General features: G+C 32.7%; 2 protein-coding genes across 4 annotated transcripts in view; one reads left to right on the forward strand and one right to left on the reverse strand.

Moving 5' to 3' along the window:
- Positions 1–20,299, forward strand: part of LOC142345864 (ubiquitin-conjugating enzyme E2 S-like) — a 309,073-nt gene that overhangs the window by 103,572 nt on the left and 185,202 nt on the right. The gene's annotated exons all lie outside the window — the stretch shown is intronic.
- Positions 6,221–20,299, reverse strand: part of LOC142345475 (uncharacterized) — a 41,000-nt gene continuing 26,921 nt past the window's right edge. For all 3 annotated transcript variants that reach the window (XM_075397537.1, XM_075397538.1, XM_075397536.1), the window contains 2 exons: positions 14,623–15,084; positions 6,221–7,038 (listed from right to left, as the gene is read on the reverse strand). In XM_075397537.1, coding sequence (XP_075253652.1) covers positions 6,536–7,038; positions 14,623–15,084 — 965 coding nt within the window. In that variant the 3' untranslated portion in view covers positions 6,221–6,535. The remainder of the gene's footprint in view (positions 7,039–14,622; positions 15,085–20,299) is intronic.

The raw sequence follows: 20,299 nt of genomic DNA on the forward strand, positions 1-20,299 counted from the left end.
CTGTAAAAAAAATATTATATTTATATATATTTATATGTATATATATATATATATATATATATATATATATATATATATACATGCATACATACATATATATATATATATATATATATATATATATATATTTCTACATATTGACGGTCGTCAATATAACGGTAGTCACAGACGGTAGTGTCGAGCCCACTGAAAAAAACTAATTTGCCATTTTCAGAAGTCTCTAAGCAGCGAGTTTAACAATGGTTGTCTGGATAACATAGAAACTGTTCTCATCTGTTGGGCTGAACCAAAGTATTCAGTTTACGAAAAGAGTTAAAGCTTTTAAGTTTTCGTACTTTCTATAAATCGTCTAATGTGCAGATTAATATGGGTAAAGTTGTCGCCAAAATTCCATCAGTTCAATAAAGTGACCCTCTAATTGCAAATTATTTGATGTAAACATTTGAATTACTGTCACTGACTTGCGTCTCATTGCTTTTCAGCACTAAATAAGCGTAGATCATTAGTAAAACTTGAATTGAGTTCGAAAACGTTGCATTTCAGGTTTCTTGAAATGCAATGAATTTTCTTGAAAAATGTGTTTCAAGTTTCGTTGTGCGCAATGGTTACGTTTTGTTACGCAAATTAAATGTTGCAATTACACACGGGGAAATTCGAAACGCAGTTAAAACAAGTTTTGTTAGTTGGAGTTAAGCTGAACATTTATTATGCTTGCAGTAAATTTTACTCAAAAATGTAGACTGAAATTGTGACATGAACAGAATACTTGAAACAAAAATTTTAGATGCATTGAAAGATGTTATAAAGACTTTCAGTTTTTGCCTTGTTATACAGTATCACCACCCCTATTGATTCCTCCCCTGACAAAATTATACCAACAAAAGCCTTTTCACAGCTAGTTTGAAGAACGCGTGCTTTAAACATCAAAGTCGGGAATTCTGATCTAGAAATGAGCTGTACCAACATTTTTAAACATATGTTTATATTGTAACTGGGAATGACCCAACAAATTTATTGCAGCTTTTTTCTTGATCAATCGCTTTCTTGATTATTCCGCTCACTTAACAAACACTAGTTTGACTGCTTTCGAGCTTCGGCTTTTGGTACATGAATAGATCTCGTTAGGTCAATAGCAGCAAATCAGTGTTAGCTTCATCAGCCTCAAGCTGTCCTTTGAATCTGTTTTTATATGCTTCAATTATATCTGGTGTTCGCTTGTTCACTCATTTTCATGTGACTAAGGAACTGAATACCAAATTTATCTACCCAACTTTAAGTATTGCACGTTTACGCAAACAAAGGTTTAGTTGAATTCATCTTTAACCAAAGAAAATTTCGTGAGAGCCGTTAAAACTGATCTTCCTAATGACTGCAACTGATAACTTACGAAAAATCTAATTATATTATTTTTATTGTAGTATTACTTTTCTGTTTTTGTCATTTTTTCATACCGCTGTAAATATTACATCTGAAATGTTGCGTGACATAAGAAAAAGAGCAGGAGAGAAAAATAATTACTAATAAAATTTTAACTCTTTGTTCTCAATTATAGATAAAGCATGACAATTCGATTAATTATATGGAATAAAAACTATCAGATTTTGAGCATCGTTTTTTTTTCAGCTGAGCTTATTGAGCTAATTTAGTGGCTGACTATCATTGCCAGGACTAGTTTTTTGTTGATATGTATAAATCATCTGTTTGAGCGACAATAAGTTAATGTTATAGAAGGTCTATATAACCCTCTCTTTGGTGAAGAGGGATTTTTCTCTGTTTCTGCTTGTTTTTATATTTATAGCGTTAGAGAATAAACTCTTTTCTCCTTATGTCGCTATGTCAATCATATCAATTAATTTTGTATTTTTTTACTCAATATGTAATTATTGTAGTTTATTGTAATCTTGCAAAAAATAGCATTGATTTTGCTTTTACATTATTAGAAAAATACTGTTGTCGAACTCATGCTCACAATCAAAATCTCATCAGACAAATAAATTGAAACTTTTGATAATTCAAATTAGATGACGTTTTGTTCTTAATAATGTAGGGCAGTTTGTTTTCGAAATTAGTTTTGTTTATGAAGAGTTGTTGCATTCAGTAATCAAACCATGCAGTTTACGCTAATACTATACTCTCGTTTACCCTAGTCAATAACACAATAAAAAATCAGTTCCTATTTTAGTTGATAGATTCACGAAATGACTCATGAAATATATAGATTCCCATAGATTCATGAAAAGATGTGTTCAACCAACCTATAGTGACCATGGTTGACGAATATTGAGTATGACAAGTTTTGGGGCCGACTTGAATTTCTAGGGCCGACCATTTGTTGATCAAAATGTGTGTGGGCTGATGGGATGACTAATAGTTGTCGAGGTAGACTATGGGTAAGCAGACAAATGTTAGGGTTGATCATATAGTGGCTCAAATTGAGAGAGTTGCTCGAACCAGCGACCTCTCATTCTAAAAACCGGTATCATCTAGTAAAAGGAGACCAATGATGGTGGGCCAAATAATTAAAACACCATCGTAAATTTTTTATGAAGCATACGTTCTGCATATAACGTAGTCACAGTTCTGGTTTTTCTTTCGATTGAAATATGCGAAAAAGTTCTTTACAAAACAGGAAAGAATACTTTGATATTTTAAAATCTCGCAATGTTAATATAGCAAAAACCGTGAGGAGTTTCTTAAGATAGCATAAAAATAACCAAACAAATTAGTACAAGAACAATGAAAACGCTTAAATAACTTTGTTGCTGAGTTCATTATTGCTGCAAAATGAACAACTGACAATTGCAAAGGACGACACAAAGGTTCTCTTTATTCCGACATTGACCAAGAAGGTTAATGATACGAGGGCTAGAAAAAAATTGTGAACGGGAAACAATTACAAATAATGGATCTTTTCAACAATTGCCCCCCCCCTTTGGTACCTAGTAGAGAATTGCCTCCCCTTTTGTGCTACACTTTACCACAATAATACTTGGCCTACACTTTAGATAGCCGAATATTAGTTTAAGCGCAATTGCGGACCGCTGTTTACAGCCATGCCTCTCATGCGCTGTGGGATGTAATCCGGAAATCGCGGGTCGGTTCGCGCCCACCGACCCGCCAGTCGGAAATTCTTTTCGCTTTGTATTCCGGTTCGGCTAATTGCTGTACCGCCGTGTACTTTATTCTATTCAGTTTAATAGTATGTGCATGCGTGGAAAGTTATTAGTCGTCTCTGATTGGTTAATAAATAGCTCGCTTAAATTCTATTCAAGAATACCCCCCCCCCTTTTGCAAAAGGGGGGGGGGGGGCAATTGTTGAATAGATCCCAAATAATTTATTTGTACTGCCAATCAAATCTCGAACTAAGCAGGAATGAAAATAATATGAACTGAAAATGTCATAGAGATTTTTGCCTTTTGGGGGAATTTACAATCAGAGCATCAACTAGATTGTTAAAAATCGCCTGTCAATAATTGACTCCAATCAGTACTTCGTGGTGGTTATTGGAACTTTTTTCATGCTATATCAACGTCTGCATTCCACCTTATTTGATGAATTATTGGTTTTGGTTTCAATTTATTGGTAAATTACGCTGCAAGCAGCACATCCTATTGCATCCTATTAGATATATTTACTTCCCGAGTAGAGATGTCAACACCGTTTTTTTTGTAGGAAACGCGCTAAATATGTTGAACTTATATAGGAAATCCACGGAATGCGGTTAAATATGCTACAATTTTGGGAACGCGATACAACATTCAAACTTCAGTGCAATTTTAACAAATTTCTTACATCTAATCAGCAAATTTTCAGCACATTTCCTTCATAAATTTTAACATTTTTTAAGCGCTTTTCTCACAAAGTTTCGTTGCATCCGTCTCAAATATTCAGCGCCTTTCAGCGCATTTTGTGCACCGTTTCAGAAGATTGTTTCGTATTGTTCTGCAGATTTTTTGACCCGTTACTCTTTCTAACAAACTTTACCTTAAATCGATATTTAACAACTTTGTAAAAATGTTCCAAAAAGCGATGAACTGCGTTGAAACGTTGTCAGAAACGCGTTGAAATTTCAGCGCAATTCCTGCAAAGTTCTCTGCGCTTCAGCACCTTTCAGTGTACATCTTAGCAAAGGATTCTCTAATATAAAATAAAATAAAATAAAAACAAAGTCAGGAATCAACTGCTCTATTGATTGGAAGATGACAAACAAACATTATAGCAGGGTTGGAAACTCAGTCAACACAAGAAAGTTTGACAGTGAGCTAAAAATTTTAAAAAAAAACTCTGCGGACTTCAGCACATTAAAAAATTTCAGCATATAGTTCAGCGCATTTTTATTTAATGTTTTGCGCTGAAGTTTTGCGAAATTCAGCGCGTTTCAGCGGAATTCTTGCAGATTTTTAGTAAAGATCTCGACCCCCCATTGAGAATCTTAGCGTTAGTCATGACCCTTTTTCTAAGGTTCAAGTTGCAATTGTCTGTGAAAATTGACAACCATTAACTGGTTCGAAATCTGATATACTTTCCTTATCTGTCCACCGCAATTGTCTTTGAACAGCAGTGGCAAGATCCTGTCACTGTTGCCCACAAAATCGCTGTTGTTAACACTTAAAACTTTTATAACTACTCTATAGTTAGCAACGGTTTCGTAAGGGTAATAGGAAAGATGAATGGGTTGAAAATTACTTAGAAAAAAATGTCTCTCGCAATGCTGATTCTGGATTATGAGCACAATTAGCAGTTATGAAACTAACGATTTGAAGGTACGCAAGAACTTTTTGGTCTCTTCAATTTAGCTTACAGTAAATAACGGTTGAATTAGAGCGTTCAAATTGGAAAAAAAAATGTAGGGTACTGAAAAAATTTTGTGAAGCTTTTTTTTGCAGAAATTGTCGGCAAGGATTACGTTATCCACAAGTACGAATCAAAAAAGGCAAGTTTTTTAATCTCAAACTTATGCTTTTCTCATCGTGGCAAGTATTGACGTAAAAAAACTCATGTGATCAGATAATGTCGTTGTTCTACACAAGAATCTCCAAACTTTTGAAAAATAACGAAAATGTTTTTGCAACCTTATATAAGGCCGGTTTTCTCCTGCCACAAAAACTAATTTGTTTTTTGTCTTTGTGGTTATTTTTCTACGGCAGTTAATATCATGTGAAGCTGGGTGATATTTTAAGTTCCACTTAACTGAAACTTATGATGGTAAATTATGTTTAAGTTGAACTTAAAATCTTAAATGTTTTCATCCCTAAAATCTAAACAATGTTTTCATAGATACAACTCAAAGAAAAAAATTAAAAGCGGATAGTTTCTAAATATTTTATTGAATTGTTTTCGTACGTACCAGTTAAACTAAAATACTGAGATTCGACAATGTGCTATATTTTGTTTCGTTAAACTTAATTTCAATTTTTTTGTTTGAAAAAGCAATTTTTTAATGAAAATTAACTTGCAAAAATATAGTAACAATTAGGTAAATATCGATACCACAATTTTTTACAATTTTTTAAAATAAATTCATAAATTCAACTGCTTTTTGACATTTTTTTCAGCACTTTGAAATCAAAAACGCCAGTAAACTTTTGCGTTGCAAAACCGTTCAAAATGAACCTCTTTGAAACAAAAAATTTAAACTACCACCTCCCTCCAATACAGGACATGTCTAAGCTCAAGCTAAGTTTAAAACCTGTCATACAAAACTTTTTGTTGGGTTAAAACCGACCGCATCACACATATTTTGAAGTTTTTTACGCTTGAAAACCGAGCATATCAAAAATTTATGTAAGTCTCAGCCATCACAGCATGAAATGTATTCACAGCATGAAATTTTTCACGGCATGAAATTTTTTATAGCATGAAATTTGTTCACACGCCACAAATTTATGTTTCAATCTCCTGCCTTCGTAAAGTTAACTTTGTGAGGATAAACTCCCACTTAAAAATAGTTGCAGTTCCACCATACACTGATCAATTTTGGCTGCAACGATGCTAGCACTTGAACAGAGAGCAGTAGTGCTCATAAAAAGAACTTAATTTGAAATTGGGGAGTAATAAAAGGAAAAGGGCAGCCGATAACAAGCCACTGTGGTCTTATAATATTCCGCTGCAATTACTCAGAAACCACAATTATTAATGTTATAATCATGGTCGCCCGAGGCATGAAACTCCCACCGAGAGCTATTCACAATTGCGTCATAAAAAAAATTAAAACTCCGGTTTAATTTGAAACTAAATTCGCAACAAGAGGGAACAATAACTAAAATTTTATGACCATGGGAATGTAATCATGCTATACAATCGCATCATAAAAATAAAGAGAACTAACGACTAATAATGTTCTTTGATAGTACTAATTCTATCTATAAATCCCCTCCCGGGTCAAGCAGCATCTGAAAAGTGAAAAAACGCAAATTTATGAGAAAAAAATATGAATCGTTTAAGCCTCGACCCGGATTATAAAGAAATTTCTAATTACAGGGTTCAGGTGCAAGATTGAACAAAATCTTTGTCGTCAAATCAAGTTGAAACTCATCATATCTCAGTTTGCTTTGAGTTGTTTTTGATCTCGAATGGCAAGTTTGTTTTGCTGTTGTTTCTCGATGACAAGGACTTCAAACTAGAGTTTTTGAGCAGTCCTATTCTGTAATCTCTCATTCGTCGGAATTTGGCTATTTTGCTCAACCGGCTTTCCTTAACTGGCTCTGTGGTTATAATGATAGGCTCTGAAAATGGCTGGTTCAGCACACTGTGACTGTTACTGACGTTATTATTACTAAGCTGGTTAGTATTGTTGTTGTTATCACTAGTGCTTAAGGTCAGCCCTCCATTTTCGCTCGGATGCATTTCTGTGTTTGGGTTGTTTACTTCTGTTTGGGTGGTCTTGGGAGGGGTGTATCGTGTCTCGCGCGGCTGTAGGTTTTTGATAGCCCCCCATTGTTTGAAGAACATGTAAATTAAGAGAGCCCAGCCGAATAGTGATAGGAGAATGAGTAATGACTCTTTGAATGTAGAGGCGTTGTCTCTGTACTTCCAATCTAGAACAACTTGCAAATAAATTGTTTCTTAATTTATGTCCGTTTGTATCCAATAAATAAGTCAATAAAACAAGTAAATAAAAATTGCACCACTCCCTGGGGAGTGAACCCGAAATAGCCAAGTAAGGGTTTGAGCAATTTTACAGGTTGATCAAAGACATAGGCTCTGTATGTGCTACGAAAACAGGCTGTGGACTTCGATAGTTTACACCAGTACACTATGCTGATCAATCTATTTATTCACATCTTTTTACTTGCTTGTCAAAATAAATATCCGTAAACACTGCGTAACTTTAATTGTCGGTTTGAATATCTCTAGAGAACTGCTATTTTTACGACTCGAAGACGAGTAATGGTGATCTATATGTTGAATTGTGATTTCTATATTAGAGTATGCGCTTTAGAGCAAGAAGTATTGAGGTCAATCTGCTGAAAAAAAATTAAAAACATAGCAAAAATTTGTTTGCAAAAAATGTGGTTTTTGTTTATGCATTATTCTGAAAGAGAGTGAGAAAAAAGTGGGCGTGGAAAAATTTCACAAAGCGAGCGAATATTTTATTGGATAACGTGCGTTTTTTTTTTCACAGCAGTTTTAACTTAACTTTATCAAATAACGTTAATTTTCTCAACCTAATAAACTATTTTTAATGCGCTTAAAGGCCGTTTTGATCATCTGATAAAAAATGTTGCAATTTAAGGCGCAATTTTCAGCTATTTTTGACCTGTTCACTGTTGGGTGATTTTTTAGAAATTTTTGTAACCTTATACCGTTTTTTTTGTAAAGATTCTGGCAAATTTTGTCGTTAAACTTAGTAATTTTAGTGGTTTAAGTGGTCTGTATATTTTATAGTTTTTGGTTTTCAGTAGCCATATCGTCAATTTAATCATATTTTGGCACAGTTTTTTCTCTTTTTTAAGTGTTGTGCCTATTCCTTAGGAAGTGCACAACCAAACACCACTAACAAAGTCTTTGTAGACTGAAAAAGGGGCTAATTCCACTTCAATTTCCGTTGAGAGTGCTCTGTAAATAAAACTTTGCCGTTTTTTGCTAACTTTATTCGTTGATTATCAAAAACGCAGCGTTTACTTTTGAGTTTTTGACAAACAAAAAATCTATATCTATGACATTCCAAAAATTAATCATTCTAATGGAAAATCAACATTAGCAGGACTAGTTCTTTACCAATCTTGGACCTTTACAATCCAAAAAATAATTCGGATTGTCATCAGTCGCTTTTTTATAAAAAAAATTCGATCTCTTTTATATTAATTAAATAACAAAAATGTTTCAAATCAAATCTCACTAGTGATAGGTCCTATTGGCTCCTAAATAGCTCGAAATTAATTTAGCTAGTTGATTGCTTGAAAGCTTATGGTCGTTTTGATTTTTAAAATAGTTGATTTTTAAATAAAAAAAATGACTTATTGAACTTTGCCTCCATTTTTCTCTTAATTTGGTCAACTTGTAGCTTAGTGTCAGCAATCAACGAGTGCGCCTTCTTTCTGCTGAATTCAAATTTAGTCTTTTTTGCGGTTTTACGCCTTAAGTTATGGTGTTCTGGCTTTGATACTGCTAAAATTTTTTTTAATTTTTAGGGATTTGCCCATTTTTCATGTTTTCTAAATTTGTCAAACTATCACGTTATTGTCAGTTCATATATCACATTTTTCGCGTTCAAAATCAACCACAATTGATAATATTTAAATCCTTAAAGACATAGATTGTGATTCTTTACCGCTTCGACAATACTTTCTCGAAGAATTTAATTGAATTTTTCAATTGTCTTTAATTGTCGTTTTTACTTTGTCTTTTTAGTCGTATTTAATTTCCTGTACAATGACCCGGTTTGATTGGCTCTTCTTGGATGAGTAGATGAGCTGATGTTCTGATATTAGATGATAGATAACGGCTTTCATGACTTTGAAAACAATTGTTTTCCAAAATGAAAAAAAAAAACATTTCAATTTCGCATTTTTGTTCCTTTTATTGTCTGTTTGTTACCTGATCTCAATAACTAAAGGTTGAAGATGACATTATTTTTGTCAAGGGAAGGTGTCAAAAGGGATTGGTGTCACAAAACCTAATGGTTTTAAAGAATTCGTTATGAATTTACTGGCTTCGACACGGGTTTTTCACAAAAAGAAGTGAATTAATTTTTGATTTTTGTCATATTTGATATTCTTTTTGTAGCCGTAAGACATGTTCTGGATAATTGCAGGTCTCGAAGGCCTCCTTTGGAAGAATAAACGAACCTATTCAATTTTTTCATTTTGTAATTAATGGCTTTCATGTCTTTGGAAATAAATTTTTTTTCGATAAAAACAAGTTTTGCATAATCTTGCTTTTTTCTTTTTGATCTAATTGTTACCTGATTTCATTAACGAGAGGTCACATAATACATTTCAAGGGAAGGTGTCAAAAAGGATTGGTGTCGCAAAATCTAATGTTTCAAGAGAGTTCGTTATGACGTTACTGGCTTCCATCTGGGTTTTTCACAAAAAAAAGTAAATGAATTTTTGATTTTTGTCATATTTGACGTTCTTTTTGTAGACGTTAGACACATTCTTGATAATTGCAGGTCTCAAGGGCTTCCTTTGGAAGAACGGACAAACCTATTCAACTTTTTCATTTTGTAATTAATGGTTTTCATGTCTTTGGAAATAATTTTTCTTCGAAAGAAAACAAGTTTTATATAATTTTGCATTTTTTCTTTTTTGTCTAACTGTTGCTTTTTTTCTTTAAAGAGCGGCCACATCATACATTATTGGTGTTTGACGAAGGTGCAATCGAATATATTTTGGGGGCCAAAGTATGGCTTTACGGCTTCCAAAGCATTTTCTGGCAAGTTTTAATTGAATTTTAGTTTATTGTCTATTTGTTGTTCTTTTTGTAACTGTATAAAAAATTGAAAACCAAGAGTTCTTAATTTCCTTCTTTAAAAGCGTCGGTAATTTTAAACCTATAGGATAATTTAGTTGGTTCCTAATGTTTTTTATTACTTTGAAATTAACTGTTTTTTTCCAAATTTCAGCGAGTTTTCTAACTTAAAAGTTTCAATTTAATCATATTTTGGCAGTTTTTTCTCTTTTTTAAGTGTTGTGCCTATTCCTTCCAAATTAAGCCTAAATTTTTACTGTTGTTTAGCGTTTCTCAGAGTGGAGTTGCGTAGTACACTAATTGTTCCGACGCCTCTTGAGGGGGGAGGAACTATATACTCAACTGGGTTTTTTTTATGATCAGTAAATTTTGGCCGATCGATATATTCATCGTAGAGAGTTGAGACTGGTATCATTATAAAGCTTGTCCAGCGTAGAATATGGAATTAAAAAGATTTTTTGATTTTTTGTTTTTGACAGGGAGATATCAAGGTTTAAACTTTCGAGAAAATAGAGTTAATTCCGTTGATTTCTTTTACCTTTTTTCGGAATTTTTGACTAAAATTTCGCCCATTTTGATAAAATTGAAAAAAAATTTTCACGAAAATGTTGTTGATTTTACGTTTAAAGACAAATAACATTGACGGCTAATTTCATTGAATTTTTTTGTCACAAATTCTGGCTAAAAATTTCACAAAATTCAGACTTTTTCATCAAAAACAGCACGAAATAAGTTTCTTTAGTCCACTCTGATTAAATTTGCAGGAAGTGCACAACCAAACACCACTAACAAAGTCTTTGTAGACTGAAAAAGGGGCCAATTCCACCTCAATTTCCTTTGAGAGTGCTCTGTAAATAAAATTTTGCCGTTTTTTGCTAACTTTATTCGTTGATTATCAAAAACGCAGCGTTTACTTTTGATTTTTTGACAAACAAAAAATCTATATCTATGACATTCCAAAAATTATTCATTCTAATGGAAAATCAACATTAGCAGGACTAGTTCTTTGCCAATCTTGGACCGTTACAATCCAAAAAATAATTCGGATTGTCATCAGTCGCTTTTTTATAAAAAAAAAATTCGATCTCTTTTATATTAATTAAATAACAGAAAATTTCAAATCAAAGCTCACTAGTGATAGGTCCTTTTGGCTCCTAAATATCTCAAAATAAATTTATATAGTTGATTGCTTGAGAGCTTATGGTCGTTTTGATTTTTTAAATATTTGATTTTTAAATAAAAAAAATGACTTATTGAACTTTGCCTCCATTTTTCTCTTAATTTGGTCAACTTGTAGCTTAGTGTCAGCAATCAACGAGTGCGCCTTCTTTCTGCTGAATTCAAATTTAGTCTTTTTTGCGGTTTTACGCCTTAAGTTATGGTGTTCTGGCTTTGATACTGCTAAATTTTTTTTTAATTTTTAGGGATTTGCCCATTTTTCATGTTTTCTAATTTTGTCAAACCATCACGTTATTGTCAGTTCATATATCACATTTTTCGCATTCAAAATAAAACACAATTGATAGTATTTGAATCCTTAAAGATATAGATTGTGTTTCTTTACCGCTTCGACAATACTTTCTCGAAGAATTAAATTGAAATTTTTAATTTTGTCTTTAATTGTCGTTTTTACTTTGTCTTTTTAGTCGTATTTAATTTCCTGTACAATGACCCGGTTTGAATGGCTCTTCTTGGAAGAGTAGATGAGCCGATGTTCTGATATTAGATAATAGATAATGGCTTTCATGACTTTGAAAACAATTGTTTTCCAAAATGAAAAAAAAAACATTTCAATTTCGCATTTTTGTTCCTTTTATTGTCTGTTTGTTACCTGATCTCAATAATTAAAGGTTGAAGATGACATTATTTTTGTCAAGGGATGGTGTCAAAGGGGATTGGTGTCACAAAATCTAATGGTTTTAAAGAATTCGTTATGAATTTACTGGCTTCGACACGGGTTTTTCACAAAAAGAAGTGAATTAATTTTTGATTTTTGTCATATTTGACATTCTTTTTGTAGCCGTAAGACATATTCTGGATAATTGCAGGTCTCGAAGGCCTCCTTTGGAAGAATAAACGAACCTATTCAATTTTTTCATTTTGTAATTAATGGCTTTCATGTCTTTGGAAATAAATTTTTTTCGATAAAAACAAGTTTTGTATAATCTTGCTTTTTTCTTTTTGATTTAATGGTTACCTGGTTTCATTAATGAGAGGTCACATAATACATTTCTAGGGAAGGTGTCAAAAGGGATTGGTGTTGCCAAATCTAATGTTTTAAGAGAGTTTGTTATGACGTTACTGGCTTCCATCTGGTTTTTCACAAAAAAAAGTAAATGAATTTTTGATTTTTGTCATATTTGACGTTCTTTTTGTAGACGTTAGACACATTCTTGATAATTGCAGGTCTCAAGGGCTTCCTTTGGAAGAACGGACAAACCTATTCAACTTTTTCATTTTGTAATTAATGGTTTTCATGTCTTTGGAAATAATTTTTCTTCGAAAGAAAACAAGTTTTATATAATTTTGCATTTTTTTTGTCTAACTGTTGCTTTTTTTCTTTAAAGAGCGGCCACATCATACATTAGTGGTGTTTGACGAAGGTGCAATCGAATATATTTTGGGGGCCAAAGTATGGCTTTACGGCTTCCAAAGCATTTTCTGGCAAGTTTTAATTGAATTTTAGTTTGTTGTCTATTTGTTGTTCTTTTTGTAACTGTATAAAAAATTGAAAACCAAGAGTTCTTAATTTCCTTCTTTAAAAGCTTCGGTAATTTTAAACCTATGGGATATTATAGTTGGTTCCTAATGGTTTTTTATTACTTTAAAATTAACTGTTTTTTTTTTTTCAAATTTCAGCGAGTTTTCTAACATAAAAGTTTCTGTTCTTTTTTGTCTAATTGTTACCAAGCTTTATTATGAACTGGTGAATAACCATTTTTTTCTGTTGAATTACAAGTTAATTTGTTTATTTTCAGTTTAATCTGACGCTATTTTGACTTTGTTATTAGGTTTTGTTTTATGAAACGGACATAAATTTTTTGATGTAATTGGTGTTTGTTGTTTGATTTTGCCGTTCGTCTTCGCTCGCTTTCTTAATATCGGCATATCTCATCAATCTAATGCATCATTTTTTACTCCACTGAGTCATTTGCTTTGGAGGCTATCTTTTCGTTCATACAACAGTTTTATTTTGAAAAATACTTGAATTTGGAATCACAATTGGGAAGTAGCGCTTAAACTTGATTGAAGTATTATAACATTTTTTAAATTTAATTTTCTTTTTCCTTCATCGGTTTTCTCCATAAAGAGTATTTCATTGTTTTTTATATCAACGGGTCAGCTATTGAATGATGATTTTTTTCATTGCAAGTAGGTTCAGCAATACTGGTTTCGGTGGCGCATTTTGGGATGAAAATGTATCAGATTTTTTTTCGGATATCAGTTTTGGCTTCTCACATGTTATCTTCTCTAGTATCGTTTACAAACAATGAGTAGATGTAATTGCAGACTAATGTTATCCATTGAATTTTTTATTGGGGCTTGTTCACTTCGAATCTGTTCCGGAGCCCTCCACCTATATTTTGTATGTTCAACATATAACCGCTTCTGAGTTGTTTATAATGATATGACAAACTTTTTGGGCACGCTCTGCTCGTTTGAGATTCTCAATGGCTCTTATTGGACATTCTTTTTTTCTTTATACAGCTTTTATGAGAGTTTTTGAGTTTCGTAATGATTATTTCGGATTTTTTTCAAGTGCTATTCTGCCAAGAACTTTCCTAGAATATGCATTGATCGCCAAATGGATAAGTTTGCGGTTTTGGCCTATATTGCCAATCCTTCGTCACTATATTTCAATTTACGTGCCCAATTTTGCATTCAAAGTAAGCTGTCCTAAAAGAAGTAGTAACAAATAGTTTATAAAATTTGAATGGGAATCTCGCGAAGTAGCCCAGCTAAGTAATACAAGAGAGTTTTGAAAACAGGAATGTTCTCACCGGTTGAATTAAAATTATTTAGCATTTGGGATTAACTATCTCAGCTCTGAGTTGTTTCTGTGATAATAATCAAAACTGATTTGAAAACTATACTGAGGATTGAAAACAAAGATTGAAATGAGCAAACAATATTTACGGAATAATGAATCAGAAATTATGTAAACTAAAGATAAGGTTTTTATAGTCTCAATATTTTCAAGTATTTGCTTTAATTGCGTCTTAAAATGTCAATGTGCAATCTAAGTACAATCTTATGTCATGACTAAAAGACTCTTTGATATGAGACTTATAACTACCCTAGTCGATACCAAATGGTTATCTTGTAAGATTCTGGCAGAGGAACGGCTATCCTTTAAAATCTGCCAAAAAGTGGCTATCTTGCAAGATTTTCAAGAAAAACAGTCCCATCGCCATTTAGTCACTAACAGCAGCTATCCGCCAAGTGGGGCTTCATAATCCCGCAAAGTTCTTGTAAGAGTGACATCCGAACCGGACTGGGGTATAGAAAATAATTTTCCAAACTATGGAGAAAACTCTACTAGGATTGCGATTGTCGAATTAAGTGTGAAAGTTCATAGGAGTAAAAATACCGCAATAGTATGAAAAGTTTGGAATTTTAATTATAATTTTGAGGATATTTTGTTTTGAGAACAATTTCAACGAGAGAGCTCTGCTAACGTTTTTAAGCAGGGAAAATATACTCACTATTGACAAATAAGAGTGAATTGCTCCTCGCACTCTGTCCGAATTCATTGGTAGCTGTAACGTACAACTCATACTTGGCAAATGGCTTCAGATTCGAAAGAATCAGAGACTGATTGCAATTAGCCCACTTCTCAGTTGGCAGAACCTCGAACACCTGCACACTGTTAACGTAGTTAGACACATCTTCTAATATTGATTTGTGAACTAAGTAGAGAGAGAAGTATGATATATTGCGGTGTGATATTTTTGAGTTGATATTCTCTGTCGGGTTATTGTGATTGGCTGATGTCAGTTGGTCTATCTGATACGGCTGCTGTGATTGGTCAGAATGGCCTGGGGTTACTTGCAGCTGATTGGAATGAGTTTTCCATGTCCAAGTGACAATAAGGTTGAAGTTCTGTCCCCACTCTAAGTCCAACAAGCTCGGAGGTGGAGGCAGTTGACTGTTCCGTCGTTTGATACCTAAACAGAATGAAGGAAAATCTTGATAGGGATTTTAGGATCACATAACATGAAAATTACTTTTTGTCTTTATGTTGGTCTCTATTATGAGACCTCTGCTAAGGGACTCCATCAAAGACAACAAATACCCAAACTCAGCCACTTTGAGCTCATTTTCATTTCATCTCACAAGCAGACTTGAAATGAATTTTTCCCTCGCGGAATTCGTTATGTTCAGATTTGTAATTCAGGTGACAACCTTGCAGCCTGGATTCCGCGAAAATTGGGTTTTCTAACTTTGCAGAATTGAGTTCCGTTCAAAACGGAAATATCGTTACCAAACCCATGGAATGAATTGGACATTAAATGTAGTGCAACTCCAGAATTTGTGTAATTGAGAATAGGGCATTAACAAATTTCTGGGTTTTGTAAATAATTATACAACAAGGCGGCTCGTTAATGTGCGTTCACACATGATGTTCCGACCCGAGCTCATCTACATTTTTGACTAAATTGTCAACCAAATCAAGAGATAACAAAAATAGATGTTTGAGTTTAAAACAATCGTTACACAACCTATCTACTAATTGAATTACTAATGCCATGCTTCATCACAGCACCAACGTGATCTGACATTGAAGAGACTAGAAAAAAAATAGCACCAACAAAATTTTGGCGGCAAAAAATGAATATCTAAATTTAAAAGCACCTAGTAACAACGTCAAAATGCAGTCAGATAAAACTTTAACTACACAAGTTTACCTTTTCCTAACTATACAGCAGATGAAAAGTTTTCATAACGAGACTAGGTAACAAGCCGACAAAAAGAACGAACAGTGAGGCGAAAAAAAAAAATTAATCAACATTTTTTACAACAAGAAACTTCAAAAATCTTAAAAAACATTGGTTTTTAAATGAAAAATACTTGATAAATTACTATAAAGTCATTACAAAACCAAAAGCACCTGTCTTTGGTCAGACTATGCCATAGAAACAAACTAAAGAGAAACTCAAAAAACTACGAACGGTTTGCGAAGACACAAACTTTTGCTACCATTAGAATCAATAGCTATCATCTGAATATTATGTATTTTTAATTCAATTGTTATTTCTACTATTTCAGTTGAAGGATTTATACTGAAAGATTAAATAATTTTACTTGGGCCACATTTAAAAACCATTGGGATCTGTTATTAACCGATTTTTCTGAAAAAAAGAAAAGAAACACAAAAATTGGCTGAGACAACAGTGGCACATAATATCAATATATATGTCATTTCTTGAAATACACGGAATTCGATGGGACCTCTCATTGATGAATAGAAGTTACAATTTGACGAAAAGAACAACAAAAATTAAAACGTTTGAAAAACATTTCGAAATGTTTATCCTAAATTTTAAGACTGTTCGCTATAAACTGAATGCTTCGGGTAACATCATTCATTCAGTCCTCATTTACAAGCCTATGAGAACTGTGAGCAATTTACGGCTACCTAAAGAACAAAAACAGCGAATTTAGGAAAAAATTGAGCGATAAAAGTGTCGAAGGCATTAAAAACTGAACTTTTCACTAAACACTCTTCTATTTTAAATTAATTTTTCAAGAGAAATGGGACAACCTTTTTTTATCAATATATTTTCAAAAAATCAACAAATATGAACAAATACATTAGAAGCACGAAATTTTCGGGAACACTCGTATTATCAACGCCATTAAATTCATTAGCATTCAACGGAAGCCAGTAAATACATTAAATGATGCCTCGACGGGACAAAAAATTTGTTTGCCAATAGTATTTCATCAATAAGACTTGACAACAAGTTAATGACAATGAAAACAACAACAGAGAGATGCAAAAACCACAAATTCAGTATAAAAGTGCCAGAAGAAAATGTCGAAGCAATTCAAATCATAAGCTCTTCTCTGAAAACTTTATCTATGATCCGCTGAACTTCTTCCCTAAACCAATAGGGATTATCAGCAGTAAGATGATGTGATAAGATTTCAAAAGGATCCAAAATTATAACAAAGTACCCGAAAAAAAATGATATCTCGCGGCATTGAAGTTTTAAAACTAATAGGTAGAAGATAAAACCGCTAACCAGATTAATTTTGGCTGCAGTGGAACGGAAAGGGACTCTGTTAGAACCAACATTGACCAAGAATTCACGAAAAAAAAATTAGGATTGGTTAACGGGCAAAAAAAATTTCGGAAAATTATTTTTAAACCCTTAACAGCCAGTAAACCCAATCTTTCAACGGAGCTCAATAACTATGCTCAGATATAACCCTTAGGGAGGAAAACGATGTTTAACAATCTTAGGGAGGAAAACGATGAGGAAAAGATAGTTAAAAAGACATCACAATAAGTCTTATGACTGAAAACAATAAAAAACAGGCAAAAACTAAAATTCAGTAGAAAAGTGCGAAACAAAGTGTCGAAGACAATTAAACCATTAGCTATTCTCTGAAAACTTTCTCGCTGATCCACTGAATGTCCTCTCTAAGCCAATTGGATTACAATAATCTTTGGATAATATGTATAATGTTTGGATAATGTGATAAAGAGTTCAAAAGTAACCAATAATAAAAAAATTTCCAAAAAATTAAAAAAAAATTTGAAATCTTGTGTCATTGAAGTCATATAACCAATAGTTAGAAGATAAAACAGCTAAACAGAATATTCTTAGTTGCAGTAGAAAGCAAGTGGGTCCAGTCAATACTGACACCGACTAACAGTCCACGAATGGCTGTTAAAAAAAATAATTTTTCGAAAATTTTATTTGTTATTGTTCAAATAAAGTTTTCGAAAAATTATATTTATTTTAACAGCCATTAATTTCAATAGCTTTCAACGGAAGTCAATAAAAACGCTCAAAGATGCCCTGATGGAAGTACATCTATGTTTGTCATGCATAGGTATTCATTATGAGATCACAATAAGTCTTATGACTATTAAAACAACAAAAAAACAGGAGAAAACCAAAAATTCAGTAGAAAAGTGCAAGAAGAACATGTCGAAGCCATTTAAACCATAAATTTTTTATAAAAATTTTATTGGTGATTTATGGAACATTGTTCTTAAGCTAATGGGAGCTGTCAATATTTGGATAAGGTGATAAGATTTCAAAAGTAACCAATAATACGAAAATATCCAAAAAAATTTTAAAAAAAAATTGAAATCTTGTGTCATTGAAGTCATATAACCAATAGTTAGAAGATAAAACAGCTTAACAGAATATTTTTAGTTGCAGTAGAAAGCAAGTGGTTCCTGTCAATACTGACACTGACTAACAATTCACGAAAAATTTAGGATTTAGTGTTCAAAATTTTCGAAAAATTGTTCTAATTTTAACAGGCATTAAATTCAATAGCTTTCAACGGAAGTCAATAAATACGGTCAGATATAACCTTTAGGGAGGAAAACGATGTTTTTCATGCATAGATAGTTAAAAAGACATCATAATAAGTCTTATGACTGAAAACGATATCAAAAACAGGCAAAAAACCAAAATTCAGTAGAAAAGTGCGAGAAGAAAGTATCGAAGACAGTTAAACCATTAGTTTTTCTCTGAGAACTTTCCTTGTGATCCACTGAACGTCCTCTTTAAGTCAATTGGATTACAGTTATTTTTTGATAATGTGTATAATGTTTTGATAAGGTGATAAAGAGTTCCAAAGTAATAATCGAAAACTCAGAATCGAAGCCAAAAAAAAACGTGAGCAATTCCTTGAAAACGACATTTTTTGTTCATGGGGCTTCATTTAACTGTAAAGGAGGTTTGTCATTAATAGAACGTCGATATAAAAAGTGACTTGTCTCTAGGTGACTTAAAAAAGCAAAAAAGAGAAAAGTTTTATTAAAAAAAGGGCTCTCAAATAGAGTTCGAATTTTTTTGATAGTGATCTTCCCTAAGAGACCAGAACTAGTCTTTTTTTATCGACTTTAGTCTATTGGGAACACAAAATTGGACCATTTTTTGGCGTGAAATTTAATTTTGAAATACTATTTTTATATAAAAAAGTTTTAATTTGGAGAAAAATTGCACTAAAAGTGAACAAATATCACGTGTTCTCACAAAACTTCAACCCTCGATAACTCCTCGAAAAAAAAACGAAATTCAAAAAAACTTTTTAATTTTGAATTCTAAGCTGGACCAGCTTTTTAATGATACCACTCACATTTCTCTACGACGAATATATCGATCGGCCAAAATTCACGGAACAAAAAAAACCCATTTGAGTATATAGTTCCTCCCCCCACAAGTGGGGTCGGAACAATTAAATGAGCTTAAACATAGAAAGATTCCCAACATGCAATGAAGAAGCGAAGTGGAAGGATTTTTCGGTAAAAAATTTTGGATGGACTTTCGGTATTATGACACATTTAGGGCAAAATTAGGCTAAAAAGCTGATAAAACGTTAACTAAGTCTGGTTGTCTGCGTGCGCGAGCTCAGATTACAATTAGCCAAATATTAAATTTTAGTTACTTTCAACGCGGATTGCAGCAACCAATAAAAAGGAATTGCTCTAATTTCATAATCGTAATTTATGTGGCGAGCCTTGTAGCGTGGATGCCGCGATTACTAATTTAATCATTTTGCTTTATTTGGTTACCAATTGTTCTTCGAAATAGCCTATAATTTGATCGAAAACCAATTCTGCAAAAATCATGTCAGTCACATACATTAACACATCAAAACGAAAGGAATTGAGTTGTTTTCTTTTCCGACTCAATTCAGGTCTGAGGTTGCAATGTAACCTAATTTTTGAACACCAGCGAATTCGAGAACTCATTCACAAACCTGGCATAAAAAAAACTGGCACATCAAACTTTAATTCTTTTTTCGGAAAACAAATCCAAAACTTTTATATAGCCAAATTCGCAAAAATTTCTTGAAATATTTATTTATTTCCAAGTTTTTCCATAACTATTAAATGTTCTCTGGTGTTTTTGGTGCATTTATTGATCAAAAATTACCACACGAAATTTTTGTGCCAATTCAAAAACTAGCAACACAATAAATGAGCCTATTAATGTTTTTAAAAGAGGTTAAAGTAAACTTAAGTTAAAAAAAACTGAATAAAAAGCAATGTTTTTATTAAAAAACTGGATCTTTTCCGTTTCTTTCACTATTTTTAGTGGGTTCAAGTTATCGATTTGATCTTCTGTTACCGATGGCTAGTCTTGTGCGAGCTCTTAAAAAGACAGTGCTATTAAAAGTTAAAATGAA

Source organism: Convolutriloba macropyga, chromosome 9 (genome assembly GCF_964194025.1).
Source record: "Convolutriloba macropyga chromosome 9, txConMacr16.3, whole genome shotgun sequence".
In the NCBI taxonomy this organism is placed as follows: Eukaryota; Metazoa; Xenacoelomorpha; order Acoela; family Convolutidae; genus Convolutriloba; species Convolutriloba macropyga.